Source organism: Lissotriton vulgaris, chromosome 6 (assembly GCF_964263255.1).
Source record: "Lissotriton vulgaris chromosome 6, aLisVul1.2, whole genome shotgun sequence".
Lineage (NCBI taxonomy): Eukaryota > Metazoa > Chordata > Amphibia > Caudata > Salamandridae > Lissotriton > Lissotriton vulgaris.
The window spans coordinates 1,701,389,363-1,701,415,768 of record NC_141694.1 but is presented as its reverse complement, the minus strand read 5'-3'; the positions used below and the strand labels follow the sequence as shown (position 1 = coordinate 1,701,415,768).

The window sequence follows — 26,406 nt, the reverse complement described above, 5'->3', positions numbered from 1 at the left end:
CGGTATCTCTACACACCTCCTCAACAGGTTACAGTCCATTCAGAAAACCGCAGCCAGACTCATCTTCAACCTTCCACATCAAACTCACATCTCTCCCTCCCTCAAGGAACTCCAATGGCTCCCTGTGAAGAAGAGATGCCACTTGAAGCTACTGACATACGGACACAAAGCCCTCCACAACCAGGGACCAGGCTCCATCAATCCCTGCCTGAATTTTCACCAACCAGCCAGACAACTCCGCTCTGCCTCCCTAAGGACCGCTGACACCCCCTGCATCTATAGAAGCCCCAGCAGAGGATGCTCCTTCTCCTACCTCACAGCAAAGACATGGAACGGCCTCCCACTGCAGCTCCGCACCACCCCGTCTCTACCGGAGGAAAGAACTCGACGGAGCACCTCCATACCCTCACCCGTGATTAGCAGCACGGTTCAAATGGACTGATTGATTGGTTGATTGACATTTACTTCCTCAAACAAAGCAATGATTCGGTTTTCTCAAATTAATTCTGTGTGACATAAATAATGTAGAAGAAAGAACATACTTGTAAATGCACAGAAACCCTGATGCTGAAAGTCCAGCGACTTACTCTTTGTCTTGTATCCGCCTCTGCCACTCCTCTCTCCTGAGCGCCTCTCTGGCCTCCTCCAGACAGTTGATTGATGTTGCCACCCGCAAGGTTGGCTCCAGCGGCTTGTAGCGCTGCTGCAATACTTCAGCGGTATCACGGAAGGGCCCCTGACAGGTACAGGATAAGGTAAGTGTTTTATTGTGCTCCTTCCTGACACATTATTGATGACAGAGGACAAAGAGAGGCTGCAAAGTCTGGCAAGTTTTGCCTTCCTAAATAATTAATAGAGGCAATTCCATCTGATACAGAGATACAAATAACATGATGGCTGATAACACGCGCCTGATGGATGGGGGCTGAGAAATACTCACCTGTAACCGCGTCCGGCTTTATTTCTTTCACCATCAAACGTCGCACTTTAATACACAATTAATTACAAAGTGCAGACCCTGTGGCCGGGCTCACGCTTTAGATATACAACTTATAAATAAATAAAATGCCGGAGATTTTGCCTATGATGCCACTGGCTGGAAAATGAGTCGTGGATTGTAAATCTGTTCTGTTTGCGAGCAGAGAGGCGACAGTGTTGCTTGGCCTTGAGGTGAACAGCTTGGGGCTAGCGTTCCTTAAACCTGCTGGACCGCACCGCACATTGGTCAGTAATTTTAGTACATTTCTCTCCAAAATGAAACGTGATATCTTAAAGATAGTTCTTTGTAATCGAAAAAAGGCAGACAAGAAACGTAAATTGCACTGGCTGATGTTCGCAGTGTGATGTTGTTGGTCGAATAGGAAATATGATGTATTTATTGTCATAGGGGTATGTTGAATGGCCAAGCATAAAAACAAGCAACCCCATCTGCATTGCAGGGGGAGGGCAAGCACCCATGGATCAGTGTCTGGGAGGGGAGGTATGTGTGATCAGCCCCGTCCTTAGCGATGGTGGCTCCCAGTGCAACAATCTTTGTCTGCGCCCCCCAATGCCCTCCTGCTCTGCGGATTCACTCGCTAACACCCAGCAACGGGGCCCCTCATCTCTACATAGCACCTCTCCCAGTTGCATTTAGTTTGTTTCATAGCGCTACTCATACAATGTAAGGTGTCAGAGCACTGCACAACCGACATCCACATTATACAATGTGTAAATCAATGTCTAGTGTTACATAAGACAATGAGGACTTCAAGGTGTAGGAGTCACGTCATCAAGGCTTGTAGGCCTTTTTCATTTTGAGAGTGCTTGGTCTGGAGAAGCACAAAGTCTGGATTTAAAATGTAACAAAGTGGTTGGGGTTGGCTTTACTAATATGAATTTCTTTTTAACTAAACAGCCTTTTTTTAGCAATCTTAGGATAACAAAAGACTCGGGAATAAATATTAGGTTGTAAACCAATGTCTTGTAGTTTGTATGCAGCTCTTTGATGGCAGTCCATAGCTCACTGTGCTACCAGAAGAATTGTAACTTATGTAATGAAAGTAAGGAAAGAATCCGTCTGAGTAACCCACTGAGCTATCTTGATTAAATACAATTCTGTTAGCACGTTTCACATGTTTTGCAGCAGGCACATTAGCCCTTTGCCCTAATTTATGATGAGTCAAAACCGCCACTAGAGAAAACTCAGATTTCTCCAGCATATACATTACTCACAGGAGTTATCTTGATGTTTTTTATTATTGCCTGCACATTGTTGGGCACGCAAGGAACTTTGCAGGAGGCGCTTTTAAGCCAAGAAGATATTTAAAAATGCAGCGCCCCTCCGAACTCAGTGCCCAGTGCAGTGGCTCTGATCCCAGCGCCCTAAATCCAGCACTGGGCGTGCCATTGATTTACCAGTGACCTGGCCAAGAACAGTACTATCAATCAAGCACCAACAAAGCCAATTGTTCTGGCATTTTCAAGTGGAATGTTTTAGCCCCCGATTCAGTTTATAGGACTGAAGGTGCAGACTGCTCGCAACAGTGTGATTATTTGGCGGGCAATTATGGCTAAATGCAATACATCTTTTTATCATACCAAACTCCATCTATGGAATAATCCCGGATTTCCAGAAATATTCCATGGGGGTCTGCAAGACGATGGGCCAACAGTGGGATTAAGTGTTTAGGAGATTTGTACGGTCATGATAGCTTCATCACATTTAAAACTTGAAGGTGTTACATAATATTTCAGAAAATATGCGATTCCAGTATTATCAAATCCGAGATTACTTCATACATACTTTGAAATTGTCTAACGTGTTGGATTCTGATATATGGAATTGCTTTTATGTGGCTAATTGTACATTTTTGATTAGCACAGGTTACACAAGTTTTAACACCTATAAAGTAGATGACTGTGCTAGACTTTCAGCCCCTTGGAGCCAAAGTATGGGGATACCAATCTCGGCTGATACTATCTCACAGGCTCTAGGCAGCATTAGTAGGTCTGTACATTCGTCTAGTTTGCAGCTTCAACGGTATAAAACGATGTGCTCACAATATTATACTCCTGAAAGAATATCCAAATGAGCATCTAACAACTATGCTTGCGATCGAACAAAATGCTCTAAGTGTGAACTAGAAGCAGCAGATTTAAAACATATGTTTTTCTTATGTCCTAAGTTATCAGCATTCTGGGAAAAGGTGTGTCAAATAATATCTCAGAAATTAGGGAGTTTAATAAAGTTATCAGTAATTGATGTAATGATGAGTGGACAGAATATAAAATCTAGCCATGCAGACTTAATTACTATTTTAATAGTCTGTGCTAGGCTTACTATAGCTCGGGTTTGGATTTCACGTGACTCTCCGTCAGCTTTAGATTGGTAGGGACTAGTCAAAGAAATATATGATATGGAACATGTTTTAACTAAAGGGAGATGTATTTGTTCAGTTGTAAAATTTAATAAAATGTGGGGGTCATTGTTTCAAGACTAAAGGTACATTGCTGTATAATTCGGTAAAAAAATGTATTTAGCTCTGTTACTTCCGTTATTATTTAATTAATTTCTCTGTCACTTACAAAAGAAAATAACTATTTAATTTTTTCCTTTTGATGTATACTCATGTTGGTAAATAAAAAAAAAACAACAAAAAAAGGACTGAAGGTGCTATTTATTGCTGTCGATACAATCAGATATCCTCAAGCTCGGAATTTATTGAGAGCTATAAATAACATCTAGTCTGAGTTTTTGGGGAATAACATGCAGATTTTGGTGCTTAGTGCACCAAAATCCATGTCTCAGTAAATACAGTATTGTTTTCAACTGGTAAAATTTGGCAGGTTTGACTTGCCTAAATGAAATAAATGGTGGTGTATTTAAAGCACCTTATAAATACTATCAAACTTGGAATTTTGACTTTTGCACAAACTGAGGTTAGTATATTGGCCATAGTATATTGATTATGAAGTTGTATGGTATTCAGTTGCTGTATGATTTAATGGAAGATCATTCAACACACACAGACAAAGAAGACACAGAATGAGGGTTGACTGGAAAGGTAAGGAGGCAAGAAAAAGAAATGTATGCAGGGCATCTTGTTAGGTAGGATGCAAAGCTTGTATTTCAGATGCAGCCTAAACATAGCAATATAGCGTGTTACCAAAGTAATTTAAGAGAAATTATTCTGGCTGCCCACCGATGGCAGGCCCCAAAGACAGGTGCGGGTCGGTTCAGACCGGTACCACAAAGCACCAATGGTGGCGCCGAAAATGTTAATCTTTTTCCCGGTTGGCCCGCGATTGGCCAGTGGGCCGGGGGGAGTGGGCTTGGGGTGGCCAGGCGAGGATAAGAAAGGGAGTGCCTCCCCACCTGATTACCCGTTTCCTCACCTGGCTGCGCCCCTCCAAGACAATCACGTTATGGTGCCTCGCTCCAGGGACCTCATCACCCTTGCCTGCTGCTGCTAGGAATTCTGGCAGCAAAGACGCCTTTTTTCTCCCACCCTCCCATTCCCTTAAGGCAGCATCTTTCTTGCATTGGTGCGTGGAAGGAGTCATGTTTGGTCACAAAACAGGTGGAGAACCTTGGCATCAGTAATTGAAGTGCAGGCGAATTGTGATTTAGGAAGCCTTCGGCATATGAAACGGGGCTGGGGGTTTCCGTAGAGGTTGGGACTCCCGCTACAGTGACTGTCCCTAGCCTCACTTGGTACTCCATTACATGGCCCCGGAGGATGTCCGGGGTGGCGTCTGCGCCAGGGGTCCAAGCTATGGCCCGGTTGCCCAGGCCCATCCCCATTGGGTGCCAAGGGGGATCCCTTCTTCGTTTGGCTCTGGCACGGTTATGTTGGGGGCTCAGTCGTCATGCTTGCCCACGTTCCCTCTATGTTGAGGGGGCAGGTGATTTCGCCTTGTGATATGCAACTTGTGGTATGGGACACCATAGTCCCCAATAGTCAATGCCAAGGTGCCTGGGGGGTGGCCAGCCAAGACTCTTTTGAGGAACTGTTGAAAGGAACTGACATGTATTAGTTCCCCCAAATAAAAGGTGTCTTGATGTACTTATTGTAAATATCAATTGAAAAGTTTTTCGAATTATTCTGTTGGAAATGTTGTGTTTATGGAAAATTTAATAAATAGGGCCAGAGAATTGTATATTCTCTAAAACAGTAATAGTGTCTGCGTGCTTTTGTCACCCTCCAAAGAAATCCAAGTTGTGAGGGGGGGTGGGTTAGTTGGGGTAGGTCTCGGGCCGGTCCCCCACCTGTTGTATTCAAACACCCAAAGCATTATTGCAGACCATGTTGTCGTTGGCAGGAGTTAGGCTTTGACTGAGAAGTTGTTCCACTCCTATTGATACATCCAACCCCACAACACAGGAAGGTGTTATAAAATAATCTAATGGCCCTTGTGCATTATTTGTTTCAATGACTAGGATTGGAGTGATAAAACATCATGAACGCCAAACCTACCATTAATATGTTGGGACAAAGTAGAGAAATGAAAATAATTAAGAAAAAGAATAGTGATACAAAAAAATACAAGAAGGGGCAGGAAATTATGGATGCTCATTGTAAAATAGCAGAATTGTCCAGAACAGAGCAGAAGAGTGGAAATATCAGAGGCATATGCTTTCTGTAGAAGCAGCTTGTATTTATTCATGCACATGTTCACTTTCATCAGTGTGGCTCGGTTAATGGAATATGCGGTCTCTACTCAAGTACAGCAGTGGAATGTACCCCACATTCATCTTTAGATTTGCGGTCTTCATTAGTATTTCAAGAGTGGGGGCCTGGATATGCGGATACAGGGTCGGGTCAATTTTAGAGGTGACATTAATAACATTACAGGTGAAAAAAACAATGAAATTCCTGCCCACCACTCTCTTTTTTCTGTGTCCCCCGTCTCATTACGAGGGTTTGGGAAAATGGCTTTCGTGGTGGCAGATCCACCATCAGGTGAACAGAATTAGAAAGTGGTGACACTGGCAGAAGTGGTAATAAACAAGTCTCTCAATTTACACAGTCGGGACCACCACAGTGTTTGGCTGTGCCACCTTGTGCAAGAACATCGCGTAAAACAAGACAATCCTGTACAAAAGTGTCCCTAATGTGCCAGGAGAAATCTCCCAAATGTAATCAAAATCAGACAATAGTAATAATATCCATCATTAGTTAGTTATAATCATCTTTGTATTACTTTTTACATGTTTTTCTAAGTAACTTTAACCCGTGCTTAGTGTTCAGAGTGATCACACATTGAGTGACTTTAACCCCTTCCATGCTGATGATGAACCCCAGCCGTCATGCACTACGGTGGTCGTGTGCTGATGACGGCTGGGGTTCGTCACGGCCCGCCCCTGTTCGTGCTGTTTACAGCACACCAGGGGAATCGCGGCTGCATGGAAGGGGTTAAAAGAAACATATAGGTGTCCCTTCCTGGGAGAAACGGGCTAATCAGTGGAAGTATCCAGCCTACCTGCTGCCCTTTGCATCGCATCGGATCCGGACCCACGCCTCGCGGCCACCGCTCCGCGGGTGCCGCTCATGTTATCGGGTGACACCAGCATCAGAGAACTTGGTGAACGGCGAACCAGAGGAGTGAAGCCGTAATCGATCAAGACTTGCCGTGGCACTGCGAGGACCAGCGGGCAGTGCGCTAACCTGCCACAGCTGGTCCTCTTCCCGCCGCCTCCTCCCTGGCCCTTGAAAATAGGGGCGTGGTTTAAAACCAAAGTAACTATTTAGCTGTTCTCTCATGTCCGGCCCGCGCGACGCGCGCGGACGCGCACGGGCGAAGACCGGGCCAAGAGCGGGCCCGTTTGTGCCCGTTCGTGACCAGTAGTGACCGGACCGGGCCACCCCCCATTTGCTTTGTATTCACTTGTCATTTGGATTATGGCTGGACGAGAAACACGGCGTAAATCCTTGTTAGTGGGAAGTTCTTCTGCCGCCGGAGGTATGGAAAAATTTCTTATCAGGGCGAACAACATTATTGATAAGGAAATTATTACTCTGGAGAAACGTCTATCCAATGAACTAATGTCTTTAAAACGATCATCCATGGGGACATTGGCAAATGCCAAAACACCGGAAAGAATCATTGAAAATTCTATCCATATGGTAGATGCTCAACCTCCCATACCTGAGACAGTACATCCGCTAAGAGCTGACTCTGACACTGGGGCTAATGTAAATGTTACTGTAGCAGAAATGAATCATGTGCCCAATAGTAATAATGTTTCACTTACCTCTGTCCATGAAGATAGTTCCATTCTTTCTAGGACCCAGGGGGAGAGAGAAGGTGCCATTAAGAAACGGAAAAGAGTTTACAATAAAAAAGATTAAAATGTTGGAAGGTCCGCTAAAACAGCTAAACTACATGGCGACCATATTCCACCAAATACTACTCATGAAGTAACCACCTTTAGTTGTGAGGTTTCCATGGAAAGGATTGCTGCCTTATTTAAATCGATTGTATCCCCGATAGAGGCCAAATTAGATAGGTTGGATCTTAGAATTTCCAACATTGAGAAAACTACAGCCTCTATTTTAGCCAATTCCATTAAGCCTAATAGTTTATGCAGCCCTCTCATTGCTCCCACCCCTCCAGTTCCCCATTCCATCAACGTGATTCAACCTCCTGTCTCTTCTATAGCAAGCTCCCTACATGCCCCCTCCTTACTTAGCAAAGACAATACTGTAAGCAACCAATCTGGTCTGCCCAATCCCCTAGGACCTATGGCCAATGAGACTCAAGGGTCCCCATCTAAAGACTATAAAACCCCTAGACCTAGACGGCCTGACCTTCCGCCAGAAGCTAATCGGTTCATGGTAGTTTTAGCTGGAGCACCCCCTCTAGAAAAGGGGGAAACTGAAACATTTAGCTCCCTGAAAAGTAAAATTATTAAATGGCTTAATTGGAACAGACCCTTACCGGCCCATTTGCATAATGAAATTATTATGGTAAGGAGGGTACCCTGGATTGGTAAGACACCAAAATCCATTAACGGAGACTGCATTACTGTTAGTTTTAGAGACCCTCGTACTGTATCCCACATCTGTGCAGGATTTAACAGGTCATTTGACTCCACTATTCAAACCCTCCCAGTTTCTTTCTTCTTTCCACCTAACAATACCACCCATTATACTAGAAGAAGTGACTGGACCAGAGTCGAACGTAGGGGCAGGCAACGATTATACGATACCAGACCTCCCATGCCACCTCATTATTTGCCCCAGCATAACCCTTTTTCTGATTATAATCGGTATAGCTGTTTAGAGGGTCTCGAGGGAGTTGATTGACTACTCCCCAAGCTTCCACCTCTTGAACTGGTTACTAATACCGAAGACCGGGTAGTCAAGGTTAAAATCATTTCTCCAGTCGAATGTCCGGTAGTTCCCTGCATTCTAGATATGATTCCTCCAACACCTGTTCTACCTGTTGAGCCGAAGGAGGTCTATCCAATATCCCATGCCCTGGGTCCATCTGACATGGGAATTGTAAATATAGCTTCCCCCACTATTAATACCCCCACAGAACTGGTGTCGGTTTCTAGCCCAACAGGATATTCAATGGTGAGCTGGAACATTGCAGGGTGGCGGCAAAGAGTTTCAGCCCTGGGATGGAGGGAACATATCTTAGGCTTTGACATCTTATGCCTCCAGGAAACCTGGTCTATTACTGACATCTACTGTGACGGTTTCGTTTCTTATAATTGTCCTGCCCAAGAAACTGCTATGGGGAGGGCAAAAGGCGGCTTGCTAATTTTATTATCTGTGCACCTTCCTGTACTTGTAAAATCTTGCCTAACAGTTGGTTACCACTCCCAAATTCTGGAATTAGTAGTTAATAGGGGTAGGAACATCTTGTTGATCAATCATTACAACAATACTTTTGATTCTACTAGCACTTTTGTTGTAGATGAACTTGAAGTAGCCCTGGACAAAATCTGTGATAAATTACTTATATATTATGACATCATTTGGGGGGGGGGGGCTTCAGTATCAGAACTTGTCACCACTCATACACCATTGCTTGTGGGTTTGATGGGGATTCGGGGGAGAATTTAGCACATTTCTTACACTCCCCTTATGGTGCCTCTCTTAATAACCTCCTGCTAAAGTATGACTTAGTTATCCATCAACCTGCCCCTGATAAAGAGGGTAATATTGCCCCTACTTTTACTGGGAGGAGTACCGCCTCTGTGATCGACTACTTGCTGATCTCAACCCCGATTGTCCCGTTTTGTACGGTCCCGACTATCTTGGACCTTGGCATGAGCGATCATAACGCCTAAACCATGTCTATTCTTACAGGGAGAAAAAGAAATGTCTTTACCGGCAGGGTGGTAGATGACATTGTCCTGTGTAGGCAAAACGGGGTACGGATTAAATGGTGTGGCGAGAAATCGGAGAACTTACACCGTAAAGTTGTAAGAGCCGGTACCAAAGTGATACTCCGTTGTCTCGAAATCGATATTTCATCTAGAAGCACTATAAGTGATTTCGAGGAACTCGGCACTATAATTAAGAAATCTCTTACCATCAACAAGGGTCCAATTAAAAGGGAAACGCTAGGCTGGTTTGACCAAGCATGCACTCTGGCACTAATAGCCCTTAAGAAGGCGCTATCCAATCTCCCCAGAGATAGAGAAGTGGTTAAACACCTGAGGGCCAAATATACCACCGAATTGAAGCGTAGGAAACAAGATCTAAGAGAGCAAGCCTGGGACGACCTGAATAAAGCTGCAGCTCTCCGGGACAGTAAACTGTTCTGGAGTACCATCAATAGTCCATTCCTTCAGAAGGAAGAATTCCCAGTTCTTACTGCCCAAGTAAGCGAAGATAGCTGGGTTCTACACTTTACTGGGATCTTTGATCCAACTAGGGAGACCCAAGATAACATCTGTAACAACTCCATTATACAACTTCAGCCATTGGGAATTACCCTCCATGAAGTCGATATGGCAATTAAAAGCAGCAAAGGGGGGGAAGGCCCCAGGACCTGATGGGGTCCCGATCGACCTTTACAAATTCGATCCGGCCCTGTGGAGCCCATTTTTGACCAAAGTTTTTAATGCCGCTGTTGACAATAACACCCCGTCAACTTGGAGCGAATCCATAATTATTCCAATCTATAAGAAGGGAGATAGAGGAGAGGCTAAGAACTACCGCCCTATCTCCCTTCTGGATTCCTCATTAAAAATCATGAGTAGGGTCCTATTGATACGCCTGGAAGAATGGGCCGAAGATAATAACATTCTTGCGTCATCTCAATACAGCTTCAGAAAGGGTCTTGGCACCATAGAACAGTGCATTAACTTAAACCTCCTAATAGGAAAATACACCAAGGCCAAACCGGGTTCCCTGTTCCTGTGTTTTGCGGACCTTTCTAGTGCCTTCGATTTGGTCGACCATACCCTGTTGTGGTCAACCTTACTCGATATGGGTGCACCCCCTGCTGTTATTCACTTCTTAGCAAGACTCTACTCCAACCTATCGGCCCAGATCCGCTACGGACCGGAGGGGGAGTGTACTGAAAGATCAAGGTTAAATCTGGTATCAGACAGGGATGTGTTTTGGCCCCGTTGCTTTTCTCCCTTTTTATTAATTCAATTGAGCAGGAATTAAAAAATGTCCAAGCCGACGCCCCGCAAGCAGGAGGTCAACCTATTCCGGTATTGCTTTATGCCGACGATACCGTTTTACTTTCACGAACCCCAATAGCCCTTCAGAAGCTCATGAACTGTTTTTATGATTTTATACAGGGGAAGAAACTTAAAATGAACAACTCAAAAACATTTATCATGGTTTGCGGCAAAAAGGTAAATCATCTTAAACCTTTTTATTTTAAGGAAAACCGCATCGAGGTTGCCGAGAATTTCTGCTATCTGGGCATTACCTTCAACAATGGAGGGTCCTGGGCCCCAGAGCAAAATAATGTAAAAGCAAGGATGGGGAAGGCCTCTTTAGGCGTTTTCCGCTTTGCTACAAAACTGGGAAGCCGACGCATTCCTGACATGTTGAATATTTATAGACATAGGTGTACATCAATAGCATTGTATGGCTCAGGGGTTTGGGGACATTGGAATTCAAGGGACCTGCAAACATTGGAAAATGTATTCCTTAAACGAATACTCTGCCTTCCACCCTCGGCATCCACCGACCTAACTCACAAAGAACTAGGGTTGGACTATATAGTTGATTTAATTGGATTGAGACCACTATTGGTCTGGAGATCTATTTGGACCAAGGTTGAAACCAGCTTTACCAAGGAAATTATCAAAGACTGTCTGTACTTGGAAAAAGTTCATAAAATCCCTTGGCTAAAGTATGTGATCTCAACCTTTAATGAACTGTATGACTTGGATGTATGTATAGATCCTGCATGTGTAATTACTACGTCTAAACAGGAGGTCAAAGGCGAAATTTTAAGGGTCAAAACCAATATACGCAAAGCAGAAACAAGAGAATATTCAACTCACGCTTTTTATTATTCTCTTAAAGATGAAGGTCTTGGTTTACCTATGTACCTCAAAGACATCAGCAGGCGGTCCCATCAATTTGTTCTTTCAAGACTCAGACTTGGCCACTCCTTGTCCATGTGACGGCCTAACTAAGCAAAGTACCCTGCATTTCTTGCTAATTTGCCCATTGTATAAAGCCCTACGGATCTTTTATCTTAAACCATTGTTTATGAAATATACTACATATACTACAGGAAATGCTATGAAATTATTATTTTCACTTGCTAGCCCAGATCTATGTTTTTTTACCGCAACATTTATTTTAAAATCTATTACTGCAAGGAAAAGTATGGTTTTCCAGTAATATTCTTTATATTAACTACCGCTGCCTATTTATGTTATACTTGAGTAAACTTCATGATATGTACCTCCCCTGTTTTAACCTGTATACTTTTATGATGTTTTTACAACAATCGAATAAAGTTTATGAAATGAAATGAAATGACACAACGGTAGGGCAATTGGCAAAATGATGATTTGTGATATGATGTTGGTTCCCCTAAAGTCCACTTGACGAATGTGCATGAAACCTTCCAAAAAGAAGTTCATCCGCCTTAGCGTCTTCCTGGGAATTTCAGGGTGAGTTATCAAGCGGGGGCCAAGGAAAAGGGTGGGTTACTAAAATGTTCATTTTCCATGTTAATTCTGTAGAAGAAATTGCTCTCCAAAGTAGAAAAACTGACTGAAGGGAATAAAATCAAATTTTGTAGAGGAAACCTTGCTCAGAAAGCATACTTTTCTTTTAGGGTATACATCAATGCAGCTGTTCTTAAGAAATTCACAATTAACGAGGTGCTTGGATGTGAAGAAGGGATTCAAATGTTAGGTATATCTGAACTGTTGTTCACATACGAGTCCTGTAGTACCATACATTAAAAAAAATAGGGCCATCTAATTGGCTGAGAGAGCTTTTTTCTCCAGTCAGTCTTTTTGGTACTGCATGATTCAATGATCTGACTGGCTGGCAGCAACTTGGGAAAAAATGGTGGCTGTCATTATAAGACTCTGTAACTTGGTCCCCCTGTGCTTAAGAAAGAAAGCTATAAGGAGGAGAATATGGACATCCTGACTCCGTGGCACTTGTGGTGGGAAATTACCCAGAGCGACCCCTCACAGGAGTCAAAATATTTAAAAAACTTTCAGCGGCAGCTGCCACAATGTTAGACCTGTCATCCTTAGGGTGGTTTTCCCCAAAACTTTTTGCCTGCTTACCTCCTCTTTTTGCTGATCCCTTTTGTTGGCCTTAGGACTCTGAACACTTTACCACTGCTGACCAGTGCTAAAGTGCATGTGCTTCTTTCCTAAACATGGAAACATTGGTGTATACACAATTGGCAGATTTAGTTTACTTGTAAGTCCCTTGTAAAGTGGTGTGCCATTAACCCAGGGCTGGTAACCTAAATGCTACCAGTGGGCTAGCAGCACTGATTGTGCCACCCACACAAGTAGCCTTTCAAACCTATCTCAGGCCTGCCATTGCAGGGCCTGTGTGTGCAGTTTACTGATACTTCGACTTCGCATTTTAAACTACTTGCCAAGCCTTAAACTCCCCTTTTATAACTCACCCTAAGGTAGGGTCTATTTATCCCAATGGGCAGGGTGCTGTGTAACTAAAAGGTAGGACATGTACTTTTTTTTCCCATCCTGGTGGTAACAAAAACGCTAAATTAGTTTGTCACTACTGCGAAGCCTATTCCTCTAATATGTGAGCATTGGGAATTCCTTAATTTACTTTTAAGTTGTAATTCCTGATCAGAAAGGAGTGACTGCATCATGTTTTATATATTTGGAATGGTAATGATAAATCCTCTTTAATGGTAAAGTTGGATTTAACATTACTATTTTACAGGGGATGCCCCAGGAAATGGACCAAGATCTGGGGGAAATAGAACAAATTTAGAGCATACATATGCGAACCCCCACAAACAGAATCAAGCCCTGACACAAGCCCGGGATGATGGGAATGGAAGGATTACGGCCCGGTCAGGATATACGATACCATAGTAAGACGGGAGGGGGTGAAAAGCAAAAATCTGATGCAGAAGTGGTAGGGTGGGACAAACTTATTATCCAAATAGCAAGAAGGACTCATTGTACAGGTATAACGGTCAATGTATCAGAATGTGATGTAATAGAGAATGCTTTGATTTCTTATAAAAAATTGAATACAAATGTTTTTTAAAAAAAAATACAATTACTATTTTAGAAATGCAACTTTTAGAAAGTGGGCATTTCTCTGCTCTTATTGCTCTGTGTGCCTGCAGCCTGTCTCCAATACACACCTGGTGTGGGTGATAGCCACACTTTGGGCATTCCCTCTAGACAGCCACATATACAGGAAGGGGGAGTGTGACAGAGAACTAATTTGCATTCTGATAGGTCTTCCTGGGCAGGAAGAGAGAGGGGAATCTGACACTTATACCCCAATAGGCAGTGCCCTGGTTCCCACACAAAGGGCGAATTACCCCATACTGATATTCTGGAGCCAGAGTTAGGGAAAAAAAGGCCCTGTGTGAACTTCAAAGACCCTTCTTCGAAGTCACCCATACTTCAAAGGTACAGCTGGTTATAAGTACTGGGACTCTGACCCTACCAAGACAGTACACTACTGGGCCTGTAACGAACTCTGCCAGGATTTAAGACTGCTGTGCTATAATAAATGCTATTCTGCGTGACTGCTGCTCTGGAAAAATAGCTTTTTTGCTTTTATGTGCTGCCCTGCTGCCTACTGATCTCTGCACTGTTGAGGACAAGGACAGGACCCATCACACTTGAACCAAGAGAGACTCCAGTGGGTTGCTGGCTTGCCCCCTATTCTAAAGTCTCAGGGCCATCAATGACTTCCTTCAACAACACCTGGACTCTATCATCTGTGAGTCCCGCCCTGTCTGGTGTGCCAATCAAGCCCTGAGCCCTTGAAAGGTGCCCTGCTGTACTGATCCATCCAAACAGACGAATCAACGACTTTGTGCTGATCGGAACCGATTATTCGCCCTTCGACGTGACAAAAATGCCACTTGATGACATTGCCGCGATGGACTGCATGGCTGAATGATGACGGACTTCTTGGCTCGACGCGATGCATCGCTTGCATCACAAAGGGGCTTGTCACAGAGTCTTCATCCACAGCACGGATCGGAACTGACACATCTCCTGAATTCCCAGGATCCATAATGACGTCTCGTTTTTGCTGTTCCTTGCATCGACACTTCTTCCATCCAAGTTATTTTTCCAGCGGGACCTGGGTGAGTCCTGGAGCTGGCCTTCCCTGCATTGCGGTCGGCCTGAACTTTGGATTGATACCAGTCTACCAGATGTCCCCAGTTGGCACTTTATGACTCTAAGCATTAGAATTCAATGTAATCTTTAAAAATAAATAACTATGATTCTAATTATTGAACTTCTGTCATTCTGGTCTTGTTTTACTCATAAAAACATAATTTATTTTTCTAACCATGTGTGGGGTATTTTTGTGATGCTTTCATTTTGTTACTGTGTGTGTGTTGCACAAATAATTTACACATTGCTTCTTCAGATAAGCCCGACTGCTCTGCGCCAAGCTACAGAAGGTGCAAAAACCACAGCTGATGGACAGAATGCAGAACAATGTTATACATTCACCCCAGTTCAGACATGGCCATATGCAAATACGTCTGACCCTGTGCCTCATGGGAACAGTCCAGCCCGAACTGCCAAGCCATGCCTTCCCTGGACCGGAAACTAGCTTCCGAGGACCGGTTTCTGGCATTCCAGCCATCTTCAGCTTGCTTGAATCCAGTGGTGTGGAGTGCTCAGACATGAGTCCCATGCTCTCCACACCACTTGATTCAAGCACGCCGGGCTGAAGACGGCTGGAAAGCCAGAAACCGGTCTTCGGAAGTTTGTTTCCGGTCGAGGGAAGGCATGGCTTGGCAGTTCGAGCTGGACTGTTCCCATGAGGCACAGGGTCAGACTGATTTGCATATGGCCATGTCTGAACTGGGGTGGTGTGGAGTGCAAAAAAAACGATGGATTTATGGCCAGATCTCTGTACTGGGGCAAATGTATGACATTGTTCTGCATTCTGTCCACCAACTGTGGGTTTTGCATTTGTCACCCCGAGTGGGATGGGTATGCTCAGACGTGAGTCCCATGCTCTCCACACCACTGGATTCAAGCAAGCCGGGCTGAAGACGGCTGGAATGCCAGAAACCGGTCTTCGGAAGTTTGTTTCCGGTCGAGGGAAGGCATGGCTTGGCAGTTCGGGCTGGACTGTTCCCATGAGGCACAGGGTCAGACTGATTTGCATTTGGCCATGTCTGAACTGGGGTGGTGTGGAGTGGAAATAAACGATGGATTTAGGCCCAGATCTCTGTACTCTGGTTAATGTATGACATTGTTCTGCATTCTGTCCATCAACTGTGGTTTTTGCATTTGTCACCCCGAGTGGGATGGGTATGCTCAGACGTGAGTCCTATGCTCTCCACACCACTGGATTCTGGCAAGCCGGGCTGAAGACGGCTGGAATGCCAGAAGCCGGTCCTCGGAAGCTTGTTTCCGGTCCAGGGAAGGCATGGCTTGGCAGCTCGGGCTCAACTGTTCCCATGAGCCACAGGGTCAGACTGATTTGCATATGGCCATGTCTGAACTGGGGTGGTGTGGAGTGCAAAAAAATGATGGATTTAGGGCCAGATCTCTGTACGGGGGCGAATGTATGACATTGTTCTGCATTCTGTCCACCAACTGTGGTTTTTGCATTTGTCACCCCGAGTGGGATGGGTATGCTCAGAAGTGAGTCCCATGCTCTCAACACCACTGGATTCAAGCAAGCCGGGCTGATGACGGCTGTAATGCCAGAAACTGGTCCTCAGGAGCTTGTTCCCGGTCCAGAGAAGGCATAGCTTGGCAGTTCGGGCTGGACTGTTCCCATGAGGCACAGGGTCAGACTGATTTGCATATGGCCATGTCTGAACTGGGGTGGTGTGGAGTGCAAAAAAACGATGGATTTAGGCCCAGATCTCTGTACTGGGGTGAATGTTTGACATTGTTCTGCATTCTGTCCATCAACTGTGGTGCTTGCATTTGTCACCCCGAGTGGGATGGGTATGCTCAGACGTGAGTCCCATGCTCTCCACACCACTGGATTCAAGCAAGCCGGGCTGAAGACGGCTGGAATGCCAGAAACCGGTCCCCTGAAGCTTGTTTCCGGTCCAGGGACGGCATGGCTTGGCAGTTCAGGCTGGAATGTTCCCATGAGGCACAGGGTCAGACTGATTTGCATATGGCCATGTCTGAACTGGGGTGGTGTGGAGTGCAAAAAAAATGATGGATTTAGGCCCAGATCTCTGTACTGGGGTGAATGTATGACATTGTTCTGCATTCTGTCCATCAACTGTGGTTTATGCACAGGCTACAGAAGATGAGCACAGGTTATCTTTTAGTTTTACACTGACAACCAGAAACCCCATTTCTAACATTGGTGGCAGCAGTGGGATAGGACTTGTGTTTGTGCAATACCATATAGTAACCCATTGTTAACTACAGCTCTATACAAAGACCATTTCCCAACCTTCTTCAATTCTACCAAACTGGCCATTTAATTTGGTTTCTGCTAAAACCATGTTTCCCTTTGGAGAAGCAGCATCTGCACTTGCAGTAATTGAATTTGGGCTGCTCAGGTTAGAGTCTGAAACTGTGTCCCAGCTGAAGTATTTCTGTAAGGATTTTCAAGTGTCTACTAGGGGCTTCACTGGATGGTGGAGCTTCAGAAGGCTTTGAGAGCTTGGGCAGGGACCCAGGTAGCAGGTGACAACCTAGAGGAAAGAGGAGCAGGAAATTCCTGAGGAGGATGACCTGATTCTATATACCAGTGGTTGATCTGGGACTGCCTGTAGAAGGGTCCCACAACTCGCTGGAAGCAGTAGTGAGTCCTAGAGCAGGGAGCTCCTCAAAGAATATCCCCAGGGGAGCTAGCAAACAGGCGAGAGGAAAGAAAACTGAAATTGGAGCTGGCTAAATTGAAGCAGGCGCTTGCAGCTTATGAAGTGGCTCTAATAGTGCACAAGGTCCCAAAGGAGTTCTTGGGTGGTAGTTTATGAAGGTATGTGCCCTCAGTGGGAAGGGACACACTTCTTACACTAGAGGTAGGGGACCAGACATGCTACACTGCTATGAAGGCCATCTTAGTCAGTAAGTTTGGACTGACCCCTGAGAGGCAAGGGCTCAGCTTCAGGGGCAGCCACAAACTCTCCACACAGATATGGGTGTATTTCCTGGGTTGTGCTAGTATGGCAGTGAAAGCTTGGTGAGGGGCAGCACGGTTGACGGTTATTCAGGGCTGTACAACTATTTTTTAAATAAGCACATGCTTGACACTTGTTTTCCAGAGCTGTGCCAATACTTGGTTGTTAGCAAGCTTATTGACCCCAGGAAGTTTGGTGAGGAGGCGAGCATCTAGGTCAGCACCAGATTGTCCTAGAACATATCTGATGGGTAATCCCAAGAGGGTGGTCAGGGTTCCATTAGAAGAAGGAGGGGGAGATAAAAAGACCGAGTTCTCTAAAGGCCCCTAGCAAACTCACAGGAGAATGGCCTGGTTCTCATTCACAATGTGGCCACCAGAAGAATAACTACCCTGACAAACGATAGCAACCTAAGCCCATCAACTGCTATGAGTGCTCCAAGTTTGGACAGTAAAAGGGGGATCGCAAGTGTTCAAAAAGAGCACCACCTCCCACTGGAGGAAAGATTCCAGGGTTGGCTAGTGTAGTGCTGTGGAGAAATGTGTCCCATTTAATGGGGGGGGGGGGGGTGTGGGGTTACTCTAGGTTCCCTGAGTGAAATTGAGATGGTTCCTAAGATCCATGTGCCCTCACATACTACAAAGTATAGGCAATGGGTCACCATCAATGGGCCTGGTGTTGTGGCTCTGTGGGATACAGGTGCCAGCATGACTATGGTGCAGGGTTAGCTGGAGTCCCTAGAGCAGGTGATTTCCAAATGCGTTCTACCAAGTTGCAGTGGCTGACAACAGAGAGGGTCACTATCCAGTGGCCCTTGTTTCATTTGAGTGGGGGGGTCATATCTTGTGAGCTCTGCCCTGCCTGTGAACTGTTTGCTTGCTAATTACCTTGAGCACACTACCTGGAGCTCAAGGTTCACGTGGAGATGTTGGGGCATTGCCTAACTGGATCGGTGCTACAAGGCCCATGGCTGCCCAGGATGGGAGACAAAAAGGGTTGGATCCTGGAATAATGGCCCAGCCAGCTGCTAGGAAGGGGAAAAGCAGATGGTGTGGGAAACCAGCCCCTGAATGTCTTCCAAGTGAGGTGGATGAAGCACCTGCGGTGACCTGCCTGAGCTTGCTGGATGACATGTGGGAGGGGATGCACCAAGGATGAACTCTATAGGGCACAGAGGGAGTGCCCATCCTTGTGGGACTTAGGCAACAGGCTGAAGCCCAAGTAGCAGGTGATTCCTTTGGGAGTCCTCACAATTACTGGGAGGAAAACCTCCGTTACAGAGAGTCTAAGGCTCCAGTGCATGGGACAACAAGGACCGTGGTCCTCCAATGCTACAGGGCCTTCCTACTGGAGCTGGCTCACGTAATTCCTCTGGAAGTACACCTGGGTCAAGACAAGACCTTTGCAAGGCTTGTCTCTCACTTTTATTGGCCTAGGATCAAGACTTCCCCAATGCATTCTATAGGATTTGTATAAACTGCCAGACCATTGGGAAGACAGGACAGAGGCTTAAATATGCCCTTAATCCCTTGCCTGTCGTTGGCACACCCTATGAGTGGATGGGCATTGGCATTGCTGGACCTATGGATCCCCAGACTGCTTCTGGCAACAGGTTTATCTTAGTTCTGGTGGCTCATACCACCAGGTACCCAGAGGCAATCCCTCTGAGGATCATGGCAGCACCTGCAGGTACAAAGGCGTTGATGGTGATTTTTACTCGAATAAATGTGCATGGTCGACGGGCATGATCTGAATGAGTTCTGAAACTGCTCCCAGAGGAGAAATAGTGGCCTGGATAAGGGAGGTGTTTTCCTCCTTGCAGGAAGACCAGTTAGGGTGAGCCCAGGAACTTTATTAACTTGTAAAGGACTTGTCTTGTTACAAGTAAACATAAGGTCAGACCTGGGTAAGGGAATCCTCTGTGCCCACCCGCCAGGCTGGCTCCGAGGCCAGTGAGAGAGTGCTATCCCCAGAACTGGCTTTGAATGACAAACAAAAAAGGGGACTGCTCCTTTCCCTGGCACCACTTCTGGGGAGCACACAGGCTCTGTACAAGGGATTTGTTTTTCCATATAGCATTTTAGGAGAAAGGTGCACTTAGGAATACTTCACAGTATCGCAAACAGGAACTGCTGTGAAAGTGGTTAGGGTTGGCCTTAGGACCTTTTCCCCCATCTGCTTATGCAAAAGCCAGGAGTCACCCTACCTACTAGCTAATGCAAACCATAATATGTTACTCCAGGCACCCTCCACAGAACACTCTCAGGACCTGTGGAAGCACAGAAGAAGTACTGAACCAGCTATTTGAGACCTTCGAGGAGACCTGAAGGACTGGAAATTCTAGGGTGGCCTCTGCTGGAGTGAAGTCTGCCCCCCCTCCTGAAGTGATATTCCAGATGTCCTGAGACCCAATGTTTTATTTAACTTGACTTCTCCTAAAAACTTTGAAAAAGTTGTGACTTAGAAACGTATTGAACTTTCAGTCACCAGAGGAAAGGGACCCACCGCCCCAACCGTCTGACTAAAGCGCTTCTTAACTGGGCTGAAGAAACAGGGGTCTTACACCAGTAGCTTCACCACAGCAGCAAATCCGTTTCAGTGGGCCCTTGGTGAGAAGTTGTCAGGCCTCATGGAACCCATGTTAGATACAGCCTGCCACCTTGCTCCGCTGGAGGATTATGAGCTTGTTCAAATGGAGAAACCTTGCTCGGGGAAAGGAACCTAAAGTATGTGTCCAACAAAGGACATCCCAAAGGGCGAAATTCAAATTTTCGTACTTTGAGCGTTTCTGGACAATGACTTCCACTGGACATTGTCCAACCATTATCCAACTTCAAGTGTTCCTCCTTGGATACAGCCTGCAACTTTGCCCTGCTGGAGGATTTCTAATTCCATTTCTGAGACCAAGCCCCAAAGTAAAATCTCTGGCAGGGACGAACCCGCTTGGTGTAGCCGACTCACACTCCATCACAGTTGGCTTGAAATTGTGGCTAGGTCTTGGCTCTCTTAAATCTGTAGAAATTCATATCTCTGGTTCCCTTGTTGGATGTTTGTTGCTTTGGTGTAATTTTGCTTACTAAACATTTCTCTATTTCTATATATTAGAGAGGGATTTTTTGTGTTGTGTTTTCAAATTTTTGAATGTTTTGGTGCTTTTAGGGCTTTACACATGTTCTCCAAGATAACCTGCTATGTGCCATAGGTATAAGGGGTTCGGCTCAGATTTAAATTACTGAACCCTTTGCCTGCACCCAACAGGTTAGCAACTTTATTACTTGCGGTGGACTATCATCCATCCCAAATAATAATTCATTTTCTTACATTGGCGTTCAGCAGTGGCATCCATAATTTGTATTTATCAGTAACCCTCGGTTCTAAGGTTTCAAATTTAAACTTCCCAAATTTAACTTACAGTAAAAATTGGAAACACAAAGGTGGATCTGGCTACCCTGGCTAGTTTTACGGTGGATAAGATCAAGGTCATGGGCATGGTAAGGAAGTTGAAGATGTGCCTGAAGTCAGGAAAGCAGACTAGGAGAAGTTCCTCAGGGCCTGGGAGGAGGCAGAGATTACCTCTATAAATGAAGAGATTGAAGAAACCCAAGAAGAGGAGGGGCCTGTTCCAAAATGGATTTTATGGTGTACATTCCAGGGCTGGAAATGTGCACTCTATGAGCCTAAGCAATTAAGAGCTGGTAATCCACCAGTTGGAGTACAGCAACAAGCAGTCAGCAAGGGAACGTCAGGATTGGTTCTCTGACAGAATATCGAAACCACAAATATTGTGGGACATAAATACGGAGTTAAAAATACCTAAATCAAAAATAGTACAAATGAAATATATTAACAGTAATATAATATAAATTAAATATAATTAAATAATTTAAAACTATATATATACATATTTTACTTTAAAAAAAACTCATATATATATATGTATAAGTGTGTGTTTATTTACACACCCATAATTTAATGCTATTATTAAAATAATATTTTGAATTTATATTATAATTTACAATTTCTTTTTTACTTTTAAAATATGTAAAACATACCAATTCATTATGAAAATGTAAACAATATATTAAAATGACAATTTACTACAAATATATTACACATTACAAGCATTACTAATTAAAAGTAATATAATTTAAAATACACAAAAACATCTTAATAATATAAATGTAAACAACATACACAAACTATATAATTGTAGAAATAATACATATGCTATTCTCACTCCAATCTCTGCAACAGTAGGGACATTTTTGGACTCTGGAGCAAAATTCCCAGTCCAGTCACTGCAACAGTAGGGAAAGTGTTGGATTGAGGGAGGGGGTGGGGGGGAGATTGGGGGTAACAATATATTATTCTCGTTCCAGTCTGTGCAACAGTAGGAAAAGCGTTGGATTTAGAAGGGGTACAAATGTACTTTTCCCACTCCGGTCTGTACAACAGTAGGGAACGTGTTGGATTGCAAAGGGGTAACATTTACAATTCCCACTCCAGTCTGTACAACAGACTGGAGAACTGCAGTGGGGTAAATGTACTATTCCCACTCCAGTCGGTGCAACAGTAGGGAAAGTGTTGGATTGTGGACTGGTAAAAGTTACTGTTCCCACTCCAGTCACTGCAACAGGAGGGAAAGTGTTGGATTGCGGAGGGGTAACATTTACTATTCCCACTCCACTCAATGCAACAGTAGAGATAGCATTGGATTCAGGAGGGGTACAAATTTACTTTCCCCACTCCAGTCTGTACAACAGTAGGGAAAGTGTTGGATTTCGGAGGGGAAACATTTACTATTCCCACTCCAGTATGTGCAACAGTAGGGAAAGGGTTGGACTCAGGAAGAGTATACATTTACTATTCCCACTCCAGTGTGTGCAACAGTAGGAAAGGTGTTGGATTGCAGAGGGGTAAAATGTACTATTCCCGGTGCAACGGTAGGGAATGCGGCGGATGGTATTTTCATCCGTCGCGGACCCCCCAGCCATGATAATATGGCGGGGGGTCATTCCGCAAGGATTGTGGGTGGATCGCCTCCACCAGGCCAGCGGTGGCTACCGCCGGCCTGGCGGGGGCGATCCGCCCGCCATCCTAATGGACCCCCTGGCCTTAGAGGAGAGGAAGGCCGGGTTAGAGCTCATGCAGTCTGGTTAAGATGGTAGTAGCAATGGTGAGGTGCCTATATGGGGCTGCATACCCCTCAATTGCCAAAGGGTATTGTGCCTAGCTTTGTGGTAGAGAATATTGACAAATGGTTCTCCTCCTATGAAAGGGCATTGAGAATGTGCTGAGTAGACAAGTGGCACTGGGGATCCTTGTTATAGGTATTGGTTCCAACACCGGGGAGGATATATGCCTGAATCTAGATGATAAGGTAGCTGACACATAAAACACACATGAGGAAAGGAAGCAGTAGCGCAAAAGTTTAGTCTCACACCTAAGAAGTACCAGAAAAAATTATAACACAAGAAACTATGTGACCCACACAAAGAAGCACAAAAGTGCTAGGTCAATTTTATACACACTAAAAACACTTGAAGGCAGCTGGGTGGATACTTAAGATGGCCTATATAATTTGTTCATGAAGAAGTCTATCTTGAGAAATGGTCATTCAGAGTTACACCAGCATCTAGTGGGTTCCAAACTGTATAATCTCATACAGCTTAGTAAGGCAGCTGATGTGTGGGGGCCCAGTAAAGTGACCCAAATATTCCAAAGGGGGTGATCCCAAGAAACTGTATTCAGTCCTCCTGCAGAGGAACAGAGGAGCAAAAAGGATATAAAGAACATGTTCTAAAAAGGGTCTCAAATGTCTTCCCAAGAAGGAGAGATCCACACCTTCCCTAAACCTAGATGAAGTGATTACACAGGGAGGAAACCCTTTGACACCTCTAAGGTTGATGTTTTGCTAGGACTGCACCAAGCCCAGGTATAAAATAGGAGACACTGTTTCAAGAAGCACCCACAGATATGCATCTCCATGGGAGTGACAGCATGGGAACTGAGGTGGAAGTTGGAACAGGGGAAAACAGAGGTTTGACTAAAGCCACTGTAGTATCTTTGGGTGGGTTGGATGTTGAAGCCACTGATGTTGTAAGCCGTACCTCCCAGCATGGTGAAGAAAAGGCAATGGGCAACTAATAACAGTACCACATTAGCGGCACTGAGGGATACAGAAGCCAGTATAACCACAGTGGTGGCCAGTCTTGAGTCCTAAGAGCAGATTAACCCAGATGTTCTCTATAGGGTACTCAACACTGATAACAAAGTGAGAATCCAGCCAATGGCAATGGTCACCTTTGAAGGGGAGGCATTACTGGCCCTAAGAAGGTAGCTGTGAGCTTTGCCATACCAGTGGTTGGTCTGTTGGAAAATGCCCTAGAAACCTCTCCTTGTGCAGAGGTAGAAAGGAGAACCCACCCCCCAGGTATTGTGTATTACAAAATTCAGGTCAGAAAGAAAACTATCAAATAATAAAATCGCCTTCCATTCTTATTTTGCCTTTAAGTTCAAAATAATATAAAAGATTTAGTAACTGTTAATATAAAGTATGTCTGTGTTTGTGCATTTCCACACTGTGATGTTTTGGCTCCCAATATTCAATTCAGCCTTTGTGCATTACTCATAATTTCATCAACAGCTACAGTTTACTCATCTCATTTACAAATTGTATCCAGGACACATGTCAAGCCATTGAAGCAGAACAAGAATGCAACTGCATCCAGGGAATGAAAAAAGGCAATGATAGGAGACAGGACTGTGAACCTTCAAACTCACATGATGGCACTGTGTATCATATAGTATTGGCATACTTAACAAGGTAACTAGGTGAACAAACAAACACAGGATGAATACTAGGGTGAGCTGGAGACCCTATCACAGAATATATTTTCATTTAGGGTGGAGGCTCTGCATTGTTGCTGAACATTTTTCAACCTCTTTAGGACATAGCATGCAGCCTTGTTTGTGGTTTTTGTTATGTAAGGTGTGGCCAATCAGCTCCTTAGGCAGCGTTGTTATTAATAAGGCCTGCTCCCTCTTTGGCTCTACTGCTCCCAAACCTGTCTTATTCCTCCTCTATAGTATAAAAATGGGGAATTGTTTTGAAGATCGGTTGTTTGCCGCTGCAGATACATAGGATAAAGGTATCAGAAGAGTAGTCTTTCATGAAAGTTCTGGTTTCTACATGAGGACTCATTATGGGGCTACATAGTTTACCTGGGAACCTGGGTTCCCTCGGAGTAAATATTTGGGTACTATCGTTAAGCACATGAGTAAAGCGAAAAACACCTACATTGAATAACGGTCATTTAATCATGGCTACAACAATGTTTTCCAAATCTATGCACAAAGATAAAACAATGTTCTTACCTGTACACTGTGGTTCTTCAGAATTGATATTTTTTATAGATTCATATGCTTGAATCTTTCCCATCGTCATGGTGGGAGTCACATGGTAACAGTAGAAATAGTAGTACTGAACATATGACATAGATCTCCATAGAAAGAAAATTCAATTGAGTACTCTTTCAACCTCATTTTATAACATCCAAACTTCAGCCAATCACAGCAGAGACTTCAGGGTAACCCTCTCCACAGAGCCACGACACCTCAGATTTTGAGCGCAAGTGCGCAAATATACATACTCTGAGGTAAAATGGTGAGCCTAACAGAGGAGAATGGCAGGTTGCATGTGAATCTATAAAAGATATCAATATTGGAGAAACACAGTGTATAGGTAAGTAACTTGCTTTTTCTCCAGTATTGAATCTTTTATAGATTCACATGCTTGCATGCTATTAAAGAGCAGTCTATATAAAAAGAAATAATAATGAAGGTGGGAAAGCGAACAATTCTACCATGACAGCACCAGAGAAAGAAATATATTATCAGAATTCTCTTAATGCAAGTAATATTGACAATCAAATAGATATACACGAATAAACAAATAAGTAAATAAAGAAATCAGGATGGCTACAAGCCGCCTACCTTAGGCAAAAAGATGACGAAGTGATGCTTGTCCCACAGCTATATCTGCCTTTCTCCAACTATCCAGGCAGTAATACTTTGTGAAAGTGTGCGTCCTCGCCCACATTGCTGCCCCGCATAAGCTAGGGAGAGAACCCCCGCAAACAGGGCTGGAGAAGTTTCCACCTTTCTCGTCGAATGGGCCTGTACCCTTGCAGACCATGGATGTCCAGCCTTTTGATGGCAGAAGACAATAGTTGAAGTGACCCTGCGAGCAATACTAGCCCTAGTTAGGGCAAGTCCCTTCCTGGGTACAGAGTAGGAAATCTGCAGTTGAGAGGACTTATGAAAGGATTTTGGGCCAGATGTAGATAATCAGCATTTACCGATTCTTAAAATACCGAATTATACCGATTCAGTATTTTAGAATCGGTAAACGCTATGTAGGTATCCAATCGGTAAATTTGACCAAATCTGTAAAATTCTGTAAATTTACCGATTTGGTATTCCCCATTCATTCCTATGGGAATTACTAAATCGGTAAATACCGATTCCGTAAAGGGGGGAAAACATTGAAGGGTGGAAGGGTGTCACTTTGACACCCTGTTGCACCCCTGAAGTGTGTATGGGTGTACATGTGGCACACATACATGCCCTAAGGCCATGTATGTCTGCCACATGGCACTGTTATTTGCA

The 26,406-nt window shown here is 44.4% G+C and overlaps 1 protein-coding gene across 1 annotated transcript in view; it reads right to left on the bottom strand.

Moving 5' to 3' along the window:
• SPATA17 (spermatogenesis associated 17) overlaps positions 1-26,406 on the bottom strand; it is an 895,854-nt gene that overhangs the window by 275,281 nt on the left and 594,167 nt on the right. The window contains exon 8 of the mRNA XM_086925466.1: positions 588-736. Within this exon, the coding sequence (XP_086781592.1) occupies positions 588-736 (149 nt within the window). The remainder of the gene's footprint in view (positions 1-587; positions 737-26,406) is intronic.